We start from the raw sequence: 21,937 nt of genomic DNA on the forward strand, positions 1-21,937 counted from the left end.
ATCGCATTATATAATCCACTTGCTGTTCCTCTCACCGGACTGCTAAATCTGTCTGGCCTTCAGGCTGTGACTTGTCAGTATACTGCGCAGGTCAGAAATGGCAAGGCACCGGATACATGGGAAACGGGCCCATTGAAATTCAGTGGCAAAATGTTAATCCTCACTGCAGGGTAAGGAGACGACAAACTGCAGAATGCAGCTGCGAGAGCAATCATGGGCTTTCCCAAATATGCCCATGTTACACCAACACTCCGCAGTCTGCATTGGTTGCCGATCAGTTTCCGATCACAATTCAAAGTGTTGGTTATGACCTATAAAGCCCTTCATGGCACCGGACCAGATTATCTCAGGGACCGCCTTCTGCCACACGAATCCCAGCGACCAGTTAGGTCCCACAGAGTGGGTCTTCTCCAGGTCCCATCAACTAAACAATGTCGCTTGGCGGGACCCAGCAGAAGAGCCTTCTCTGTGGCGGCCCCGGCCCTCTGGAACCAACTCCCGCCAGAGATTAGAGTTGCCCCCACCCTCCTTGCCTTTCGTAAGCTACTTAAAACCCACCTCTGCCGTCAGGCATGGGGGAATTGAGATCCTCTTTCCCCCTAGGCCTTTACAATTCTATGCATGGTATGTATGTATGTATGTATGTCTGGTTTTTATATTAATGGGTTTTTAATCATTTTTAGTATTAGATTACTATTGTACACTGTTTTATTGTTGCTGTTACCCGCTCCGAGTCTCCGGAGAGGGGCGGCATACAAATCCAATAAATAAATAAATAAATAAATAATAAACTACTCCAATTTCCAAAGAGAGGAAGGAGGGAGGGAGAGAGAGACAGACAGGCTGAGACTCAGTAATGACTAGCAGTCAGTTCATCAAAATGTTTCTCCTTTCCATTCAATTTTCATGGTATTGGCTCTGCTGGATGAGTGGGTTTTTAAAGATCAAAATGGAACAGTTTATCTCCAGGAGCCCTCCTCCACCTTTCACAAGCCTTAAAACATTTACAACAGCCAGTCCCATCCCTTCTAGTGACATCCATCCTTCTAGTGACATCCAACAGGGGTCCCCAAACTTGGCAACTTTAAGATTTGTGGGCTTCAGTTCCCAGAATTTTCCAGCCAGCTTCTGACTGTTGAAGTCCACAAATCTTAAAGCTGCCACATTTGAAGACCTGATTTACAGCCTCAGCTAGTCAGATGTCATCTCTTGTCCTTGAAACTACATCAAAAATGTGTATTTTTACACACTTCAGTGCTTCTCCATACAGAAAATAAATACTTGCTCTTAGAAAACTACTGTAGTGTATCAAACAGCTGCCAAGCTCCCCGAATTTTGGTCATGTGACCACAGGGATGCTGCAATCATTGTAAGTGTGAAAAACAGCCATAAATCCCTTTTTTCAATGCCATTGTAGCTTCGAGTGGTCACTAAACAAATAGTTGTAAGTTAAGGATTACCTATAGAAACATAGAAGACTGACAGCAGAAAGACCTCATGATCCATCTAGTCTGCCCTTATACTATTTTCTGTATTTTATCTTAGGATGGATCTATGTTTATCCCAGGCATGTTTAAATTCAGTTACTGTGTACGTATTTACCAACCACGTCTGCTGGAAGTTTGTTCCAAGGATCTACTACTATTTCAATAAAATAATATTTTCTCACGTTGCTTTTGATCTTTCCCCCAACTAACTTCAGATTGTGTCCCCTTGTTCTTGTGTTCACTTTCCTATTAAAAACACTTCCCTCCTGAACCTTATATAACTCTTTAACATATTTAAATGTTTCGATCTGATGTTATCACTAAGATAGCTATGGTTTTGTATGCCAAACAAATAGCCGCTCCGAGTCTACGGAGAGGGGCGGCATTCAAATCTAATAAATAAATAAATAAATAAATAAATAAATAAGTAAGTAAGGAATGAATGAATAAACAAACAAACAAACAAACAAATAAATAAATAAATAAATAAATATGCAAAATTTTGTAAGTAAGGATGCAAAGCATGGTGCTGTATTTATGGTATTCTTTTTCTGCCTTTACAGAAGTTGGAAGAACGATTCCGATTCAACAGACGAGACCTCATCGGATTTGAATTTACTGTTCTTGTGGCTTTGGAATTAGCTCTTTACCTTCCCGATAACCAAGTGTTACCTCACTTCCGTCGTCTCACACAACAGTCCTAGTAAAAGCTACATTACAACAAAAGCACCAATTTCAAGGTGGATTTGGGGACTGACACCCGGCTTTTCCTAAGGGACAGGATCAAACCATGTTAAGAATATTCCTGGCAGGGAGTCGATGGTGGGATTTTCATGGAACTAACCAAAGTGGAAAATACAATACCGAACCCATATGTGGGAAGTGGCAGAAGTGGGAGATTTTTGTTTGAGAAACTAAAGCACAAATAATTTGCATCCAGTTGCCACTAAAAGTTGCTAATTACTCTTCATTTACCTTTTTGTGTTCTGGAAACAATTTCTTCTTCTTGCCCGGCATCGCTACTTTATCGTTTCCTTACTCTCTTCCCCACCCACCTCTCTTCTTCAAACTTAAAAGAGCTGCACTTCCATTCCTTAATTAGTGCTTCAGAAAATGACGTTTTGAACCATAAAAACTTGGGGAGGGGAACAAAAAGGACGTGCCTAAGGCTGGGCTGGTACCAGCTTCTTCTTTTTTTCTTGTTTCTAAAGTTACATTTATTTAGTGGCAAATTCTGAACTTAAGCAACAATTTATCCTTTTGCCTTTCTTTACTTGTGCTATAAGGGAAAAAATGTATCTGCACCATCATTTCTGGGGAGGTTGTCTTTGTTGATTGTTCAGTTTTGATTTCCTTTTAAAATGAAACCTTGTTGAAACATTGCCCTTGTTGAACAAGGAGCTGTATAGCAAAACAGTCTTCATTTTAACGTGTCCCTCAGTGGTTGAGTGAAACCATTGCTTTAATGGCAGTAATTTTGACATGTAGCTTCCAGAGCTAATATCTTTCTGTTACTGCTTTCGGTAGCCTAAAAGTAATAATTCTTATTTAAAACAAAAGTGTTCATATATTGTCTTTCCTGTGTGCTACTGACATGTAAATGTCTCTGGCGGTACAGCTGTCGTTACCTAAATGAAGCCAATGAAACTCAGCATATCTAACTTCTGTAAAAGGTTGTTTTTTGTTTTTAAAAAGGTTCTTCCAAGCTTTTTGTCACTGTGATGTTCCTCACAAACCTGATTTTTAAATGCACGTTCAAACCGCCAATCTTATAAAGGCCAGTGTCTAGCAGTGTGCTGGGTAAATATAGTTTTTATACACTTGGACAATACATTGATTTACGCATTCAGATGCTAAAATATGAACTTTCTTGAGACTACAAGAGAAGTCAGTGACTTTCAGGGTTTTTTTTCCCCCTAAGCAATATTGTGCTATAAATCAAAGTGTTTGTGTATATGTGTGATATTTACCAGTGAACAAAATTTCTTCTTGGATATTGTGATTAATGTCCACATTCTTACTTTTTTAGTGTAACTTTGGCCAGTTTTAGTGAGGGGGAGGAGGAGAGAGATGGAATGTACCACTGCATTGCAGGTGTAAAATCTCATTTTTGAGCACAGGTACACTGCTACCATCATGACAATGTATACTAAATAAGCACACTGGGGAGGACAAATTCACCGATAAGCTGTTTTATGACAATAAATGCTGTTTAACGAAAGCATTTAAAAATAGAGACACACGCCTGGTTGAATCTTAAATGGTACAGTCAACAATTCTGGGCTACAGAAACTGGGCTTCTTAGTAAAATAGAAGGCTTTTAGTACCTGGAATGCCCCAAATTTTAACAGGGAAACACATGTGCTTTGGGACGGAAAGTTGCCAAGGGGGTTAGAAACATCTGGAGTGAAGGGAGAGAAAAATAGGAGGACCCCAGAACGCATTATTTGGCATTAAGGGTTTTGATTTATCCCTGACTTTTCTTGCACTTATGCATGAATGAAAACTTGTTGGAAAAGCTTGTCATTGAATTTTGGGCCAACCCAGTTGAGAATGACTTTCTAATCATGGCTTGGAAATTAATGCACCTCATTGTATTAATAATACCTGTCAAGTCCTAATTGTAGCCTTTTTTGATACAATGTATAGTAGCTGAACTATTGCTCACAGTTAAAAATGTGGTATGTTGCATTTCTTTATGGAATTTCACAATGTAGTGTGCCATCCCAGATTTTCCCAGGAAACTTTAGAAATAATCGGGTGGGGCATTAATTCACCTGAATGGAAAGCAACATATTTTTCTCCCCACAATTCTTCCAATTTTATTAAACAGTACTAACTTAAACACAGCTGAGTTGAACTAGCTACACTGTGTTCTTAATATTTGCCAATTTAGTTTCCCAAGCAAGGCAGGTATAAGAGCTATGCTGGCGCAGTGGTTAGAATGGAGTACTGCAGGTTAAATCTGCCAGCTGCCAGCAGTTCGATCCTGACAGTCTCAAGGTTGACTCAGCCTTCCATCCTTCCGAGGTCGGTAAAATGAGGACCCAGATTGTTGGGGGCAATATGCTGACTTCATAAACCGCTTGGGGCTTTTAAGCACTGTGAAGCAGATATAAATCTAAGTGCTACTGCTATTATCTTTTTTCAAGCAAATATGCTTGTCAAAAGGCTGCTAGAAAAGGCAATTCTAATTAAAGTCTGAAATTTAATTTTGACTTTGGAAACATGTAGAGTTTAGTTAAAACATTTACTGCCGTAATATGTGGGCACTGGGATAGGTAAATTCTACCACAACTCATTGCTGCCATCTAGAGGCCTAATAGCATATTTGGAGGTAACAATGTTGGAGAAGGCTGTTCTCCTTAAAAGCTCAAAACATCTTCAGTGTTAAATATATAAGGCAATGGTACGATATCACCCCTTCAAATAATAAAGTGGATTTGTAATGACTGACAATACGATTTTTTAAAAGAAAAATCTATTTTAGAACCAAGGACCCATCTATAAATCAGGGATTCTGATTTTCTCCTCTCCCTTTCTCCTGATTATATATACTTGCAAATTTGCAATTGTCTACATAATGGCAAAAGACTTATTCTGGTCTTTTATTATACATGGAAATATATTTTGGATGGAAGAGACAGAAAATCTTGCCTAATATTTGAGTCAATGTTCCTTCAAGATTCAAAAGAATGAGGAATTGAGTATAATGTTTAGCTTTGCATTTTAGCTTTGTACATTGAGTTACATAGAACAATACAACTATTGACTACTGTACTAATACGGAGAGAGTAATATGTTTGTAATTTCATACCTTAATTTGGGGAGTTGGTTTTCATTCGTCTAAGACTCACTGTATTCCTTGTTCATGCAATATCTGCCACTGCGTGGTAACAATTATTATTACAACCAAACTTAGATCCAGTATAAAATCCCAGTTTACTATCTTTGGAGTAAGATATTAATCTTTTGAAGTTTAAATTATAGATTCTTATGTAAATAAAGGTGCTTGTATATCTTCAGCCCAAGAAAACACTCCGACTTGGAGTTTGTATATTTTTATGTTAGTAAATTTGTGTTGTCGTAAATTTAAGTTTCTGCTTTGTATATTGTCTGATTTTGTTCTTCCAAATGAAATGAATGGATTTGTTAATAACTTAAATGTTTGTGTAATTCAACGTTTTGATACCTATTTTATAACTTAGCACATCTGAATATATTTCAGGTTTGTGTCATAAATAACCCTTTAAAACATTGTGTCTTTTTCTACTTTTCCTCCCTGCAAAAAAACAGCCTGTGATTTTATAAACTAAATGATACTTTCTAGACATGCAGCTTGCAAAGCTAGAATTTTATATGTCTGAATATTAAATACTGTATGTTACTTATGTTTTACCAGTAAATACAATTATGCATCAAAACATAAGAGAAAAAGCAAAACAGAGATATTACTAGTTATTTACATTATTTTGTCTCCATTTTTAAATTACCATAAAGACAGAGACAAAATATTACATATTGATTATTTATATTATACAGTACTTATAAATTTACAGTATACATATAAGGAAAGGCTCAGGCTTAGCTTTACTTGAGATCTTTTACAGTTTTAGATTCTACTTTATATTCTATAAACTATTAAGCCATTAATATTCCATTTATGCCATTAAGGTAATAAAACTTATTTCTTTGCTAGGACGTTCTAGAATAAATAATGGGCTTTTAGAACTGGGCTACTGCCAATTTTTATCTGCCTTATATTACGTATAATGTTGAAATGAATACAAAATTTACTCAGAATTGCTGTTACAATATTGTTAGAACTGACTGTGAAAATATTAAACTGGTCTACATATATTTCACAATAGTTCTTTGACATACAGTATTAATATGCTGGAAAAAACATACCTTATATGTAAGAATAATGATATATATTCCTCACTTGTAATCTGAACTGTCAGCAAATTGACCCTTCTCATTAGTTTCATAAATAGAGAGGGAATTCATAAATAGCTGCTTACAACTGTCTCAATTATAACTATATACAGGTTACCGCTTTCAACAAGTGTCCATGTTTTAATATCTGTTGATCAGTGATATATAAGAAAATGAAAAACAGCCTTGGGTATTTATCAAAACAAAGTTGCAAAATTGATGAGCTTCAGTGTAATCATCTAAGGCAGCTGTTCTCAATCTCTGGGTGGCAATCCCTTTGTGGGGGTGGTCGAACAACCCTTTCACAGGGATCACCCAAGACCATCGAAAAACACATTTATTTATTTATTCAATTTTTATGCCGCCCTTCTCCTTAGATTCAGGGCGGCTTACAACATGTTAGCAATAGCACTTTTTAACAGAGCCAGCCTATTGCCCCCACAATCCGGGTCCTCATTTTACCCACCTCGGAAGGATGGAAGGCTGAGTCAACCTTGAGCCGGTGATGAGATTTGAACCGCTGACCTACAGATCTACAGTCAGCTTCAGTGGCCTGCAGTACAGCACTCTACCTGCTGTGCCACCACGGCTCTTATTACATATTTCCGGTGGTCTTAGGAACTGAGACACCGCTCCTCTATCTGTCTCCAGGTGGGTCCAGCCACATGCAGATGCGCCCACATACGAGTACCCTTCGTGATGACATTGTTGCATCAACCCCATCACGTACACCCCATACAAACAGCAACAAAAATAATTTTATGGGTGTGGGTCACCACAACATGAGGAACTGTATTAAAGAGTTGAGGCATTAGGAAGGTTCAGAACCTTCAAAAATTGTTCAGTTAGAAACATAGAAGACTGACGGCAGAAAAAGACCTCATGGTCCATCTAGTCTGCCCTTTTACAGTTAAAACAATCAGTGGAACAGCTTGCCTATAGAAGTTGTGAATGCTCCAGTACTGCAAGTTTTTAAGAAAATGTTGGATAACCATCTGTCTTAAGTAGTGTAGGGTTTACTGCCTAAGCAGGGGCTTGGACTAGAAGACCTCCAAGGTCTTCTAAGGGGTGGATCAGTGTTTTTGGTGGCATCTGTTTAGCTTACTACCTTTTTTATCAGTGGCTGCTTTTGCAAAAAAGGAACTTATTTGCAGGTACAGATGGTAGGCTTCACACATTGTAGTCTTCAGTGCATTTTATCAGAATTGTTCATAGATTATGACACAAAGAGTAACTGCAACAGTGCAGGCTGTTTTGGAACCTGCATATGTTAAAAATGTGCTTTCAGAATTGAGAGCGTTGCCCTAAAGACTAAACAGTGGGAAACCTATTGCCTGATAGATGCTACTAAACTATAATTTTCACCACCCACAACTAAAATGGTGCATGCCACTGGATATTGGATGCTCTACTTAGACAAAATAGGAGGGGCCTCAAAATAACCACCATTGGATAAAGGTGGTTATCATACAACTCAAATACATGCATTCTGGATACATTTCACCACACATACCTGGTTTTAAATGAGAAATGTTCAATAATAGCAGACTTATACACTGCTTCAGTGCTTTACAGTCTTCTCCAATCGTTTTAGTGTCAGCATATTGCCCCCAACAATCTAGGACTAGGTCATGTTACCCACCTCGGAAGGATAGAAGGCTAAGTCAACCTTGAGCCAGTGAGTCGTGAACTGCTGGCAGCCAGCAGTCAACAGAAGTAGCCTGCAGTGTTGAATTCTAACCACTGCACTACCATGGTTCTTAAATAATTAAATACCTAGCTTCATGTTCACAGGGATGATAGACTAATGACAATTTCAAATTTTGGAATGGGTTGATACTTGTTCAAATCATTCTAGGGATTGAGGATGAAAAGTGTTAGATCATCAAAGGAGGGATAGGATAATGAGCATAATGCTAGAAGCTATTCAGGATTTGTTTCATAAGATGCACTGCTTTATAAGTCAAAAAAATTATAAATTCAAGTAAAGTTTCCCTATCCAGTTGTGTCTTGACTCAACAGTGTGGGGCTCATCTCCATTTTTTTGGCCAAGGGAGTCAGTGTTATCCTAAGACATCTCTGTGGTCATAATACAATCTAAAATGGAATTGGAATAAATTGGTTTAAAATATGAGCCGGGGTGGCGCAGCAGGTAGAGTGCTGTACTGCAGGCCACTGAAGCTGACTGTAGATCTGTAAGTCAGCGGTTCAAATCTCATCACCGGCTCAAGGTTGACTCAGCCTTCCATCTTTCCGAGGTGGGTAAAATGAGGACCCGGATTGTGGAGGGCAATATGCTGGCTCTGTTAAGAAGCATTATTGCTAACATGTTGTAAGCCGCCCTGAGTCTAAGGAGAAGGGCGGCATAAAAATTGAATGAATGAATGAATGAATGAATGAATGAATGAATGAATGAATGAATGAATGAATGAATGAATAAATAAATAAATAAATAAATGAAATTGGAATAAAATACAATAATCTAATATATAGATAAATAAAATATGCTCAAATTAGATCTTCGGTGGCGCAGTGGTTAGAGTGCAGTGCTGCAAACTACTGCTGATAACCGGCTGCAGCAGTTTGACAGATCAAATCTCAGTAGGCTCAAAGTTGACTCAGCTTTCCCTCATTCCGAGGTCGATAAAATGAGGACCCAGATTGTTGGGGGCAATATGCTGGCTCTCTGTAAACTGCTTAGAGAGGGCTGTAAAGCACTGAAGCAGTATACTGTATAAGTCTAAATGCAATTTCTATATTTTGGTATCCCTCCATCAATTGGGCCCACTGGAAATCAGGAAATGGGGGACCCTGGGCATGTGGAGGGGTATTGAATGTTTGTTTGTTTGTTTGTTTGTTTGTTTGTTTGTTTGTTTGTTTGTTTATTTATTTATTTATTTATTTATTTATTAGGTTTGCATGCCGGCCCTCTCCGTAGACTCGGGGCGGCTCACAGCAACAATAAAACAATGTACAACAAATCTAATAATTTAAAAACACTAAAACCCCCATTATTAAAAGCAAACATACACTGTATAGGCCCGGGGGAGATGTCTCAATTCCCCCCCCCATGCCTAACGGCAGAGATGGGTTTTAAGGAGTTTGCGAAAGGCAAGGAGGGTGTGACCACCCACATATGTGCACTATTTTGACACCCGAGGAAAAAAAGCTTCACTATTACTACCCTACACTATTTCTGACAAATGGCAGTCCAATTTCTTCTTGAAAGCTTTCGGGGATAAAGCTCCCACAACTTCTGAAGGCAAGCTGTTCCATTGATTGATTGCTGTCACTGTCAGAAAATTTCTCATTTCTCCAGGTTGAATCTTCCCTTGATTCATTATTTCTTGTCTGGCTTTCAGGTGCTTTGAAAAATAGCTTGATCCCCTCCTTCTGCAGCAGCTCCTCAAATATTAGAACACTGCTCAAATCTTCCCTGGTCCTTCTCCTCACTAGACTAGCCATGTCCAGCTGAAGTCTTACATCCAAGCCCAATCTAGAGCAGTGTTTGTTTTTTGAACCTTGACAACTTTTTAAAACGGTTGGACTTCAAATATCAGCATTCCCCAACCACCATGAAACCCTCGAAAATGTCCAGATACTTCACCAGAAGAGCCCTTCACTCCTCCGCTCGAAACAGAATACCATACAAAAGCAGACTAACAATCCTGGGTTTAGAAAGCTTAGAACTACAACGCCTAAAACACAATCTAAGTATTGCCCACAAGATCATATGCTGCAATGTCCTGCCTGTCAATGACTACTTCAGCTTCAACCGCAACAACACAAGAGCATGCAACAGATTCAAACTTAATATTAACTTCTCCAAATTTGACTGTAAAAAATAGGACTTTAGCAATTGAGTTGTTGAAGCGTGGAACTCATTACCGAACTCAGTAGTGTCAACCCCTAACCCCCAACATTTTACCCTTAGACTATCCACGGTTGACTTCTTCAGGTTCCTAAGAGGTGTGTAAGGGGCATACATAAGTGCACCAGTATGCCTTCCGTCCCCTGTCCAATTGTCTCTCCTTTATCTCATATATCTTTTCTTCTTTTCATATATCTCCTCCCCTATTTTTATATCATTTTTTCTTTCGGAGAGGGGCGGCATACAAATCTAATAATTAATATTATTAATAATATTATTGATATTAATAATAATATTTATTTATTTATTTATTAGATTTTTATGCCACCCTTCTCCTTAGACTCAGGGCGGCTTACAACATGTTAGCAATAGCACTTTTTAACAGAGCCAGCCTATTGCCCCCACATTCCAGGTCCTCATTTTACCCACCTCGGAAGGATGGGAGGCTGAGTCCACCTTGAGCCGGTGTTGAGATTTGAACCACTGACCAACAGATCTACAGGTGGCCTGCAGTACAGCACTCTACCTGCTGCGCCACCCTGGCTCTTGTTATATATATACTGTATTGCTACTTGTCTCTTCTCTTCAATGTATATTGTGTATTGGACAAAATAAATAAATAAAAGTAAAAATATAGCCCAGGGGTAGGCGAAGTTGGCTCTTCTATGACATGTGGGCTTCAACTCCCAGAATTCCCGAGCTAGCATGATAGGCTCAGGAATTCTGGGAGTTGAAGTCCACAAGTCATAGAAGAGCCAACTTGGCCTACCCCCGACACGGGCCATATCGCGGGCTGCTTTGCGCGCCGCTTTCTCTCGCTTGGACGCTTCTGAATTCTCCTCACAGCGCTGCTAGAAGCTCCCGCTCAGGTTGGACCTTTCCCGCCCTTGCCACAAGAGAAAGACATGGGCGTGGCTAACGTACTCTTCGCCCCGCCCTCAAAGCTGCGCTCCTCCCTTCTGCTTTCTTGGGATGCCTTTCCGCCGCTCTCGCGTTCGGATGGCGTCATCTCCCGCGCGCCGCTCCGTGGCCTCCCCCTCCCTTTCGAGTCGCTTCGGAGTAACACCCTCTTCCTTTTCCGGCCTGGGCTCGCGGTGCGTGAGGAGGTGAGGCGAGGCCTATCCCGGTTCGCGGGGCCGTTTCTTTCTCGCCGCTCTTCCCCGGGGCCGGTCGAGTCACGGCGGGAAGGGGGGGGGATGCCTTCCTTTGTTTCCACGCGGCCGGGGCGGGGAAGGAAAAATGAGCCCGCCCGCCACCCTCTGTCTCCCAACGCTGCCTATGCAGAAAGCCTAGCCCCATTAGGAGGGTAGAGCCTAAGAATGGGAAGGGTCCCTTGAGGTCATCGAGCCCAACCCGCTATGCTAGTGCAGGGTGTCCAAATTAAAATGTCCCAGGCAACTTCGTTTGTTACATTTCTATCCATGATTTTTCCCCCATCTAATTGCTGCCCAGCCACGCTTCCTGCGAATTGGAACCCACCACCCGCCTGAGTTCCTTTTTTAAGAAGCAAGCAAAGCTTTGCATGCTTGACTCCCCCCCCCCCAATTGATTCTACTTGGATCTTTTGTTGGCCTGCATTCAAGGCCACAGAAAACAGATCCTGTCCTTTTCTGTCAGAGCCTGCCAGGTATCTCTGATCTCCCAACTCTGTTCTAGTAAGGATGGGAGAGACCTTAAATCAGGCCTGTCAAACTGGCCACCTATGGGCTGGATGCATCATGCAAAGGCAAAAAAAGTCACAATATGCCGCATGATGCAATTGAGTTAGACACCGTGTCCTATATCCTGCAATTCATGTATCTGAAGTAGATACAGGATTATTTGTTTGTTCGATTTTTTTTAATGCCGCCCTTCTCCTTAGACTCAGGGCGGCTTACAACATGTTAGCAGTAGCATATTTTTTTTTAACAGAGCCAGCATATTGCCCCCACAATCCGGGTCTTCATTTTACCCACCTCGGAAGGATGGAAGGCTGAGTCAACCTTGAGCCAGTGATGACATTTGAACCGCTGACCTGCAGACCTAGCTGTCAGCTTTAGGGTGGTGCAGTACCACATGATTCTTGACAAATGTATCTTTTTCTTTTATGTACGCTGAGAGCATATGCACCAAGACAAATTCCTTGTGTGTCCAATCACACTTGGCCAATAAAATTCTACTTTAGGGTAGTGCAATACTGCACCCTACCCACTGCGCCACTTCATTATCTTCTTAATAGAATGCTTATGGCCAATTGGATACAGTCTTGTTCCCAAAAGACGTATAAGCTAATATTAGCAATTCCATTTTCTATCCTGTAAAGTTGTGTGCAAATGGTGTAGCTACAGGTAATCCTTGACTTACAACCAATTTTTCCCAAAGTTACAACGGCACTGGAAAATGTGACATGACTGTTTTTCGCTCTTACAACCCGTGCAGCATCCCCATGATTATGTGATCAAAATTCAGGCACTTAGCAACTGGGATATATTTATGACAGTTGCATTGTCTTGGGACATATGATTACGTTTTGTAACCTATCCAATCAGCTTGATTAATGACTGCATGATGCACTTAACAACTGCAGTTATTTGCTTCATAACTGATCTTAGCAATAATCATTTTAGAAATCTTGCACCTGATTTGAGGCAAGTAAAAGAAGCATAATGCAGAACGACGCTGGGGAATTTGTAGATCTCTACGTGCCTCGTAAATGGTGAGTATATCTGATTGTGAGAAATTGTGTGTCTTCCTTGGATGGTTTGGAAACTGATATAGCTGTTTTATTACTTATTTGATCTTACAGGTGACTCCAAAACAGCAGTACTCTTAAAAATGGAATAACAAAACTAAGAATCCCAAAAACAGTTGTATAGAGAGGGGCAGCATACAAATCAAATAGATAGATAGATAGATAGATAGATAGAGATAGATAGATAGATAGATAGATAGATAGATAGATAGATAGATAAATTATTTATATTCCTGGAGGGGTCTGTAATATGGTAAATGATTTAGCTTTACTAGATAAATGGTCAAAGCAATGGAAACTGCAGTTTAATGTTTCCAAATGTAAAATAATGCACTTGGGGAAAAGAAATCCTCAATCTGAGTATTGCATTGGCAGTTCTGTGTTAGCAAAAACTTCAGAAGAGAAGGATTTAGGGGTAGTGATTTCTGACAGTCTCAAAATGGGTGAGCAGTGTGGTCGGGCAGTAGGAAAAGAGAGTAGGATGCTTGGCTGCATAGCTAGAGATATAACAAGCAGGAAGAGGGAGATTGTGATCCCCTTATATAGAGCGCTTGTGAGACCACATTTGGAATACTGTGTTCAGTTCTGGAGACCTCGCCTACAAAAAGATATTGACAAAATTGAATGGGTCCAAAGAGGGGCTACAAGAATGATGGAAGGTCTTAAGCATAAAACGTATCAGGAAAGACTTAATGAACTCAATCTGTATAGTCTGGAGGACAGAAGGAAAAGGTGGGACATGATCGAAACATTTAAATATGTTAAAGGGTTAAATAAGGTTCAGGAGGGAAGTGTTTTTAATAGGAAAGTGAACACAAGAACAAGGGGACACAATCTGAAGTTAGTTGGGGGAAAGATCAAAAGCAACGTGAGGAAATATTTCACTGAAAGAGTGGTAGATCCTTGGAACAAACTTCCAGCAGACGTGGTTGGTAAATCCACAGTAACTGAATTTAAACATGCCTGGGATAAACATATATCCATCCTAAGATAAAACACAGGAAATAGTATAAGGGCAGACTAGATGGACCATGAGGTCTTTTTCTGCCGTCAGTCTTCTATGTTTCTATGACTACAACCCCATGGAACAGTAAACAGCCAAATAATGTGCCAATACAGGGACCCCTAATTTGTATGAATTGCCTGTTGAGGCTTTCTTTTTTTAAAAATCCAAATTTTTATGGCTCTCTAAAGCTCAACATGCTAAGTGTAGTTTGGTAATCGGGTAAAATAATCTTAGCCAAGAAAGCCTCTTATGTGTGAGATACAACTGGCAGGATATCCCTGGATTTGTAAGGGTTGGAAGGGACAGTTCAGGCCCTGCTTTCTAGCTTCCAGTTCAACACATCTAGTGAAAGGAAATCATCACTTTTTGGGGAAGTTGTTTCAAACTGCTGTGAGTACCGATAAAGGAGAATACCGGTATTTCTAAGTCAGGGTTGAAATGGGTCTTTGATGCTCTCAGAGCTTGGTAGCGGTGGTGGTTTTGCAGATATTATTTATCCAGACTATATAACATCCTCCTGCCGCACGAGTCCCAGCGACCGATTAGGTCCCACAGAGTGGGCCTTCTCCGGGCCCCGTCAACTAAACAATGTCGGTTGGCGGGCCCCAGGGGAAGAGCCTTCTCTGTGGCGGCACCGGCCCTCTGGAACCAACTCCCCCCAGAGATTAGAACTGCCCCTACTCTTCCTGCCTTCCGTAAACTCCTTAAAACCCACCTTTGCCGTCAGGCATGGGGGAACTGAAACATCTCCCCCTGGGCATGTTTAATTTATGCATGGTATGTCTGGGTGTGCGTCTGTTAACATATGGTTTTTTTTAAATATTTAAATATTTTTAAATTTGTCTGTTCACTTATGATTTGTTTCTACATGTTGTGAGCCGCCCCGAGTCTTCGGAGAGGGGCGGCATACAAATCTAAGTAATAAATAAATAAATAAAATCAGTGCTATGGCACTGATTGTATTATCTATTTTGGGTAATGAAGCATTTGCAAAAAAACAACCAAGCTCAGAGAGCATCAAAGAATTCTCATTGATATAAGTGTTAGGCAATTTACTCTGCAATCTTAGCTCACTATCCTCTCAGTGCCTGGGGAAATTTTCTTAACTTGAGTCCAACACAGATGGCTTTGTGCTTTTTTTCCCCTCCCCTCCTATGGTTTTTGCCAGACGTCATTGCAACATGATCAGATGACCCAACAAAACAATTTTGGGACAGGTTGGCTAAAATTATTCCATGAATGGAAGAAACCAGCAGTATCATGCCTAACATTTCCAACTAGACTACCAGGCTCCTTTGTTTCATTGTGGTGAGGAGCCTTAACTAAATTAATCTTTGTCTTCCACCATAGCCACTAAGCACTTTTTAGTTATTCAGATGCTGATGCTGCTACCTGCTTCCTCTTCCTTCCCATGCTGAAGGGGTTCCCCTCATTCGCTCACTTTGTAGCCGGCGCCTTTCCTTCACTGTGGTGACTCCTCGGTTTGGCTGAAGCAAGAGTTGATCCGGCCGGGCCGGTGCGCCCCCTTTTGCCTTTCTGTGCCCAAATGCTCCGGGAGGCAACCTCACAGCGGGTGTATGGGAGGCGGTACGAGGGAGTCACCACAGCGAAGTAGTTTATTCCCTCCAAGCGCCCAGAGAAAGGAAATTGCTTTGTTCGCTCTGGACTGCCAAAGCCTCCTTAAGTGCCATCGAAAGGCTCCTCTGGCAGCTCCGAAAAGCCCGAGATGGCCAGGATTAAAGGGGGAATGGCAGGAAACTGGCCGGGCCTTCGTGCCGCTCTCAAATTTTCTGGGAAATTTTTCTGGGCTCAGGTTCTTAAGTAGAAAATGAAAAGAGGCCAAAAATTTTTGAACACCCACTTCTTATCTACAAAGGTTCTTAAGTAGAGGCGTTCCTAGGTAGAGGTACAACTGTAGATACTTTGGTATGCATGACTTACAACTGTAAAATAATTATAGGGAGGAAAATAATGTGTTTAATAATATTTCTTAGAAAAGTTTCTGGGTTTTGTTAGATTAATACAGTTGCCCTCCTACAATGTCTTAATAAGAGGGATTCTGGGTTTTCCATTGTAGGAATTTCTACCAAAAGGTTGGTAAGTTGTCATGTCAAGAAATGGGTACCACATGATGAGAACATATTTTCACCTCGGTGCTTGATTTTAAGTTCTGTATATGTATGTATTTTTTTCCCTTTCAGCTCTGCTAGCAATCGGATAATTGGTGCTAAAGACCATGCTTCCATCCAAATAAATGTTGCAGAAGTAAGTAAAATATGTGTAACACCAAGTTGAAAGCCATCAATGTTTAAAATCAAATAAACAGATGCAATTGCATAGTCAAAATATTTTAATTTTTGGGGGGTGATAGAGCCAGGTGTTTGGGCATTAGGCATTAAGCTCTATTTCCTAATGCAGGCAAACAAAACCAAATCTTGATTGCTATATAGACATAGAATTCTTTATTGGCCAAGTGTGATTGGACATACAAGAAGTTTGTCTTTGGTGCATATGCTCTAAGTGTACTTAAAAGAAAATATATATTTGTCAAGAAACATGAGGTACAACACTTAATGATTGTCATAGGGATCAAATAAGCAATCAGGAAACAATATTAATAGAAATCTTAAGGATACAACCAACAAGTTATAGTCATAAATGGGAGGAAATTGGTGATAGGAATGATGAGAAAAAACTAGTAGTAATAGTAGTTCAGACCTAGTAAATAGTTTGACAGTGTTGAGGGGATTATTTGTTTAGCAGAGTGATAGCGTTTGGGGAAAAACTGATTTTGTGTCTAGTTGTCTTGGTGTGCAGTGTTCTGTAGCGACGTTTTGAGGGTAGGAGTTGAAACAGTTTATGTCCAGGATGCAAGGGGTCAGTAAATATTTTCACAAAGTTTCCTCTGAAGTCTGTGTCAGTCTTGTTGGGTTGCAGAACCAAACCAGACAGTTATAGTTATACATGTAACTATAACTGTTAAAAGCTTTCAGAGTACAACAGAAACATAGCAATGAAAAGAGAATGAATATGATTAGAATATAACACTGCACAATGAAGGCTGAAATTGTCAATTTATTTCAGGCTTCTTTTAAAGTTTAAAAATTACTTCAAACTTTTCCTTTTTTAATTTTTATTTCCATGTGCCTTAGAAGAACAAAATTATTTTTTTATAAATGAATAGGTTTCACTTTAGGTCAGTAAACTCATCTTTTCCTTTTTGGGATGGGATTGGGGTTTTGCTCAGTTGTCAAACTGGTTAGATATGTAAAACGCAACATGAGATACTAATCTTTCAGCTTTCAGTTATGATTGTATAACAATTATTTGAACCCTCTTAATTCCAATGGCAGGTTGACAAAGCCACAGGCAGAGTGAATGGCCAGTTCAAAGCATATGCCATTTGTGGAGCAATCCGTCGGATGGTAAGTCTAATTGTTTTCAATGACTCAAGAGTTTGCCTATTTCTGAATAGTTTATAAATACAGGATGAGTATTTTCATTCATTATATTTATACATGTTTATAATCATTCCTATTTTCTTTGTAGCAGCTGAACTAAAGTGAAGACCCTCCAGGGGGATGGGGGGGGGACATTTTTACCCTCCTCTGGCTCCAGGGAAGCCTTTGGAGCAGAGGTCTTCAAACTTGGCAAGTTTAAGACTTGTGGACTTCAACTCTCAGAAGTTGAAGTCCACAAGTCTTAAACTTGCCAAGTTTGAGGACCCTTGCTCTGGAGCCTGGGGAGGGTGATACACGAGTCTACTGAGCTCACCAGGAGTTGGGAAATAGGCCATTTCTGGCCTCCAGGGGACTTCCAGGAGGTGGGGGAACCTGTTTTCCCCCTCCACAGACATTAAATTATAGGTGTAGCAGGCAAATATTGGTAGCAGGCAAACATTAGAGTGGACTTATCAAACCACTTCAGCACCAAACCATTTCAGTGTCAATGTTTTGCTGTGGGATGCTTCACCCATCTTCAATGTACAAATACTAACTCTGTATTCTAAATTATAATTTTTTTAACTATAAGGTTTTCAATCTTGGCCATTTTTTTTCAACCTTAAAAGCAAACAAGTATGCAAAAGTACTTGATTCTTAATGATAGAAACTTATCGTTTTAGTTGCCAATGAACTTCCTTTGGACAATTTCCCAAACTCACTGAAGTGTTTTCAGATTGAAATTCAGGGTATGAATTCAATTTCTTCATCTTGTCTACCTACAAAACTGTTTTTCAGGGAGAGTCTGATGACTCAATTCTACGACTGGCAAGGACTGATGGAATTGTTTCCAAGTAAGTCTGATATTTAAGTTTGGAAGCTGTGATAATGCATCTTTCTGTTTTGCTTGAGAGCACATCATGAATGTCATTAGGAGATTACGTATTCCCAAAATATATGCCTTGGTGAAAATGCTTATTTGTTTGTTTGTTTGTTTATTTATTTATTTATTAAGTTTATATAGCCACTAATCTCACAAAAAATGATTCTTATAAAATTCCTGTTTATCCGAACTAAGGAGAAATTTTCTGACAGTGAGAACAATTAATCAATGGAACGGCTTGCCTACAGAATTTGTGAGTGTTCGATTGATTAATTGTTCTCACTGAACAATTTTCAAGAAGTTTTTCAAGAAGAGATTGTCTGAAATGATATAGACTTTCCTGCTTGTGCAGAGTGTTGAATTAAAACAGGAGTCTCCAACCTTGGCAACTTTTAAGAGTTGTGGACTTCAACTCCCAGAACTCCTCAGCCATCAAATGTCCCTTTCAGCTATATTCTGTTATCAGAAGACAATCTAAACATTTCCCCCTATAATTACCCCTTCCCTATGAAAGTCTCTCCCTTTCTTGTTTTTCAGTGCTTCATAGAGCTGCAGCCAAACATTTTATTTTAAGATTGAATCAAATGGGGCAGATAGAATCAAATGAGGCAGGTTCCAGGGAAGAATTTTTGTGAGCCTGTGTCCTTAATTTATTTGAAAATTAATCATTCTGTATTTTGTTTTCTTTTTTCAGGAATTTTTAACTGAAAAAAAATGTCATGACATGGGATTTCCTAGAAAATAAACCATTGGAAAACATTTGTTGTGCAGTGTATTATTTCAAGTCATAACAGGAAGAATACTTTACACGTGACTAATTTTGATGTTTACAACATTATTGATAAGATGTCATTTAAGACACTTTAACAGTACAGTTCTGTGTGCTGTATTTTTCGGAGTATAAGATGCACACCCCCCCCAAAAGGCTGAAAAATTGGGTGCACTTTCTCTCTCTCTCTCTCCCTCCCTCCCTCTCCCCACCCCCCCGGAAGCCTTTTTTTTCTCCAGCCCTAATGATCTTCCCAGCTCACAGGCCTCGCTCTGAAGGTTTTGTCCAGCCTGTTGCAGGCTTTTTTCATTGCTACTCCCTATGAAGGAGGTTTTTTCCCAGCCCTAAGTCTTTGCAAGCTTTTTTCATTGCTACTCCCTCCAAAGAAGTTTTTTTTAAAATCCCTAACCAGGGGATAAAATAATGTGCTGAAACTGACCAGACTAAGGATGCTAGCCAGATGAATACCTGTTGGCAGAGGTTTTTTCCTATTTTCCTCCCCAAAAACTAAGGTGTGTCTTGTTCTCCAAAAAACGGTAATTAACCATAAAATAAATGGTTGGTTTCAGTGACATTGATCCTAGAAAAGTATTCGTTTCCTAAATTAAGTTTAAGAAACTGAAAGAAACAAGTAATTTGGTGAAAACTTTATATTAAGATGTGGATTGATTAAAACATTCATAAGCCTGAGAAATAGGTGGATTAGATTCAACTAAACGATCCAAGCTTTTTGAGACAATCAGAGTTGTAAACATACAAGTTAAAATTTATGAACTAAGATGGGTTATTTGAAGAATCATCTATGGATCTTTGTGAGCTGTTGACTATAGGATTCTAATACAGTGGTACCTCTACCTACAAACGCCTCTACTTAGGAACTTTTCTAGATAAGAACTGGGTGTTCAAGATTTTTTTGCCTCTTCTCAAGAACCATTTTCCACTTACAAACCCGAGCCTCCGAAACTAACCAGAAAAGGCAGGGAGAAGCCTCTGTGGGGCCTCTCTAGGAATCTCCTGGGAGGAAACACAGCCTCCACCCTTCCTATGGTTTCCCCAATCGCACGCATTATTTGCTTTTACATGGATTCCTATGGGGAAAATTGCTGCTTCTCTCAAACATTTCTACTTAACAACCTGGTCACGGAACAAATTAAGTTCGTAAGTAGAGGTACCACTGTACTTGACACACAGCTCTCAGCCCTAGAAAAGAGATAATGGGACTTGCCTAGGCAATCTTTGAGAATTGGACATGACTGAACAGAAATGTTTAGAAGCTAGGTAGTTTTCCATATATCATCTCTTGCTTGTAGAAATAATTTCTTGAATAGGAAAAAGGTGGATGATTTATGTGGAATAAATGAATAAACAAGGCTTACACAAGTCTTCAGAAAGAAAGAATGATGCTTGTTCTACACTCCCTATTTTTCCACGTAATCTCTGTCCCGTTCTATGGCCTTCCTCCAGCGCATACACAAGGGTGTTTATGCCCTGTCGGTACTACTTGTTCTGGTCACGAAGCCATAGAGCTCTGCCGAACCATCTTCTAATGGCCTCACCTTCTGTGCCCAGCATCTAACCATACTTCTGTCGACTGCACATAGAAACATAGAAGACTGACGGCAGAAAAAGACCTCATGGTCCATCTAGTCTGCCCTTATACTATTTCCTGTATTTTATCTTACAATGGATATATGTTTATCCCAGGCATGTTTAAATTCAGTTACTGTGGATTTACCAACCACGTCTGATGGAAGTTTGTTCCAAGGATCTACTACTCTTTCAGTAAAATAATATTTTCTCATGTTGCCTTTGATCTTTCCCCCAACTAACTTCAGATTGTGTCCCCTTGTTCTTGTGTTCACTTTCCTATTAAAAACACTTCCCTCCTGAACCCTATTTAACCCTTTAACATATTTAAATGTTTCGATCATGTCCCCACTTTTCCTTCTGTCTTCCAGACTATACAGATTGAGTTCATTAAGTCTTTCCTGATACGTTTTATACTTAAGACCTTCCACCATTCTTGTAGCCCGTCTTTGGACCCGTTCAATTTTGTCAATATCTTTTTGTAGGTGAGGTCTCCAGAACTGAACACAGTACTCCAAATGTGGTCTCACCAGCGCTCTATATAAGGGGATCACAATCTCCCTCTTCCTGCTTGTTATACCTCTAGCTATGCAGCCAAGCATTCTACTTGCTTTTCCTACCGCCCAACCACACTGCTCACCCATTTTGAGACTGTCAGAAATCACTACCCCTAAAGATTCTCCATAAACTCTACACAAACATTTGTGAATGTTCCCAACAGTGTCTCCGCAGTGAGAAATTCAATGACGACACGCTACTTGTAACGTACATCACTTACAGACGCCATTTCGAAACAGTGCTGCAGCTATGCTATCTGTCTGAAGAAACACAAAATTTACACACACACTCCTGACAATTCAAATAATGTATATCTAAAGTTTCGCGCTCGTACCATTACTGTAGGCTGAGAAAAAAAATGTGGTGCGTTACTTTCTGGGCAACCCTCATAAAACCTTGCTGTTAATTTCAACTTACCGTATTTTTCGCTCCATAAGACGCAGTTTTTTTCCTCCCAAAGTAGGATGAAAAATCAGCGGCGTCTTATGGAGCGAAGCTGCAGGCAGGGAGGGGGGGTGCTGGAGCAGAGGGGGGGGAGGCGATATACTCACCAAAAGTGTCCCGCCTCTGTCGCCGCCTCTCCTCTTCCCAACCCTGAAGAGAGCCGCGCCTTTCGGCCTCCGGGAGTGCTCGGCCGGGGGACGCCTCCACCGCGCAGGTTTAGGAG

The 21,937-nt window shown here is 40.1% G+C and overlaps 2 protein-coding genes across 3 annotated transcripts in view; both read left to right on the forward strand.

Annotated features, from left to right (window-relative positions):
- Window positions 1-5,744, forward strand: part of CABLES2 (Cdk5 and Abl enzyme substrate 2) — an 80,215-nt gene extending 74,471 nt beyond the window's left edge. The window contains exon 9 of the mRNA XM_070744487.1: window positions 2,051-5,744. Coding sequence (XP_070600588.1) covers window positions 2,051-2,191 — 141 coding nt within the window. The 3' untranslated portion in view covers window positions 2,192-5,744. The remainder of the gene's footprint in view (window positions 1-2,050) is intronic.
- A 5,557-nt stretch (window positions 5,745-11,301) lies between these two features.
- RPS21 (ribosomal protein S21) lies at window positions 11,302-19,115 on the forward strand. 2 transcript variants are annotated; one of them, XM_070748781.1, is made up of 6 exons: window positions 11,302-11,402; window positions 12,903-12,991; window positions 16,235-16,298; window positions 17,387-17,458; window positions 18,272-18,327; window positions 19,051-19,115. In XM_070748781.1, the coding sequence occupies exons 2-6, from the start codon at window positions 12,942-12,944 to the stop codon at window positions 19,058-19,060; spliced, it is 252 nt and encodes an 83-aa protein (XP_070604882.1). In that variant the 5' UTR covers window positions 11,302-11,402; window positions 12,903-12,941; the 3' UTR covers window positions 19,061-19,115. The 2 variants fall into 2 exon arrangements, with proteins under 2 accessions (XP_070604882.1, XP_070604883.1); XM_070748782.1 differs by having other exon boundaries at window positions 11,395-11,923.
- The last annotated feature ends 2,822 nt before the right edge of the window (window positions 19,116-21,937 follow it).

This window comes from Erythrolamprus reginae, chromosome 3, assembly GCF_031021105.1.
Source record: "Erythrolamprus reginae isolate rEryReg1 chromosome 3, rEryReg1.hap1, whole genome shotgun sequence".
Taxonomy (NCBI): domain Eukaryota; kingdom Metazoa; phylum Chordata; class Lepidosauria; order Squamata; family Dipsadidae; genus Erythrolamprus; species Erythrolamprus reginae.

Excerpts from the sequence above, each read along its gene's own strand:
- RPS21 (XM_070748781.1), top strand. The coding sequence starts at position 12,942 with ATGCAGAACGACGCTGGGGAATTTGTAGATCTCTACGTGCCTCGTAAA. Across the intron at positions 12,992-16,234 it reads CTCTACGTGCCTCGTAAATG|CTCTGCTAGCAATCGGATAA; the intron begins GTGAGTATATCT and ends TTTCCCTTTCAG. Across the intron at positions 16,299-17,386 it reads TCCAAATAAATGTTGCAGAA|GTTGACAAAGCCACAGGCAG; the intron begins GTAAGTAAAATA and ends TTCCAATGGCAG.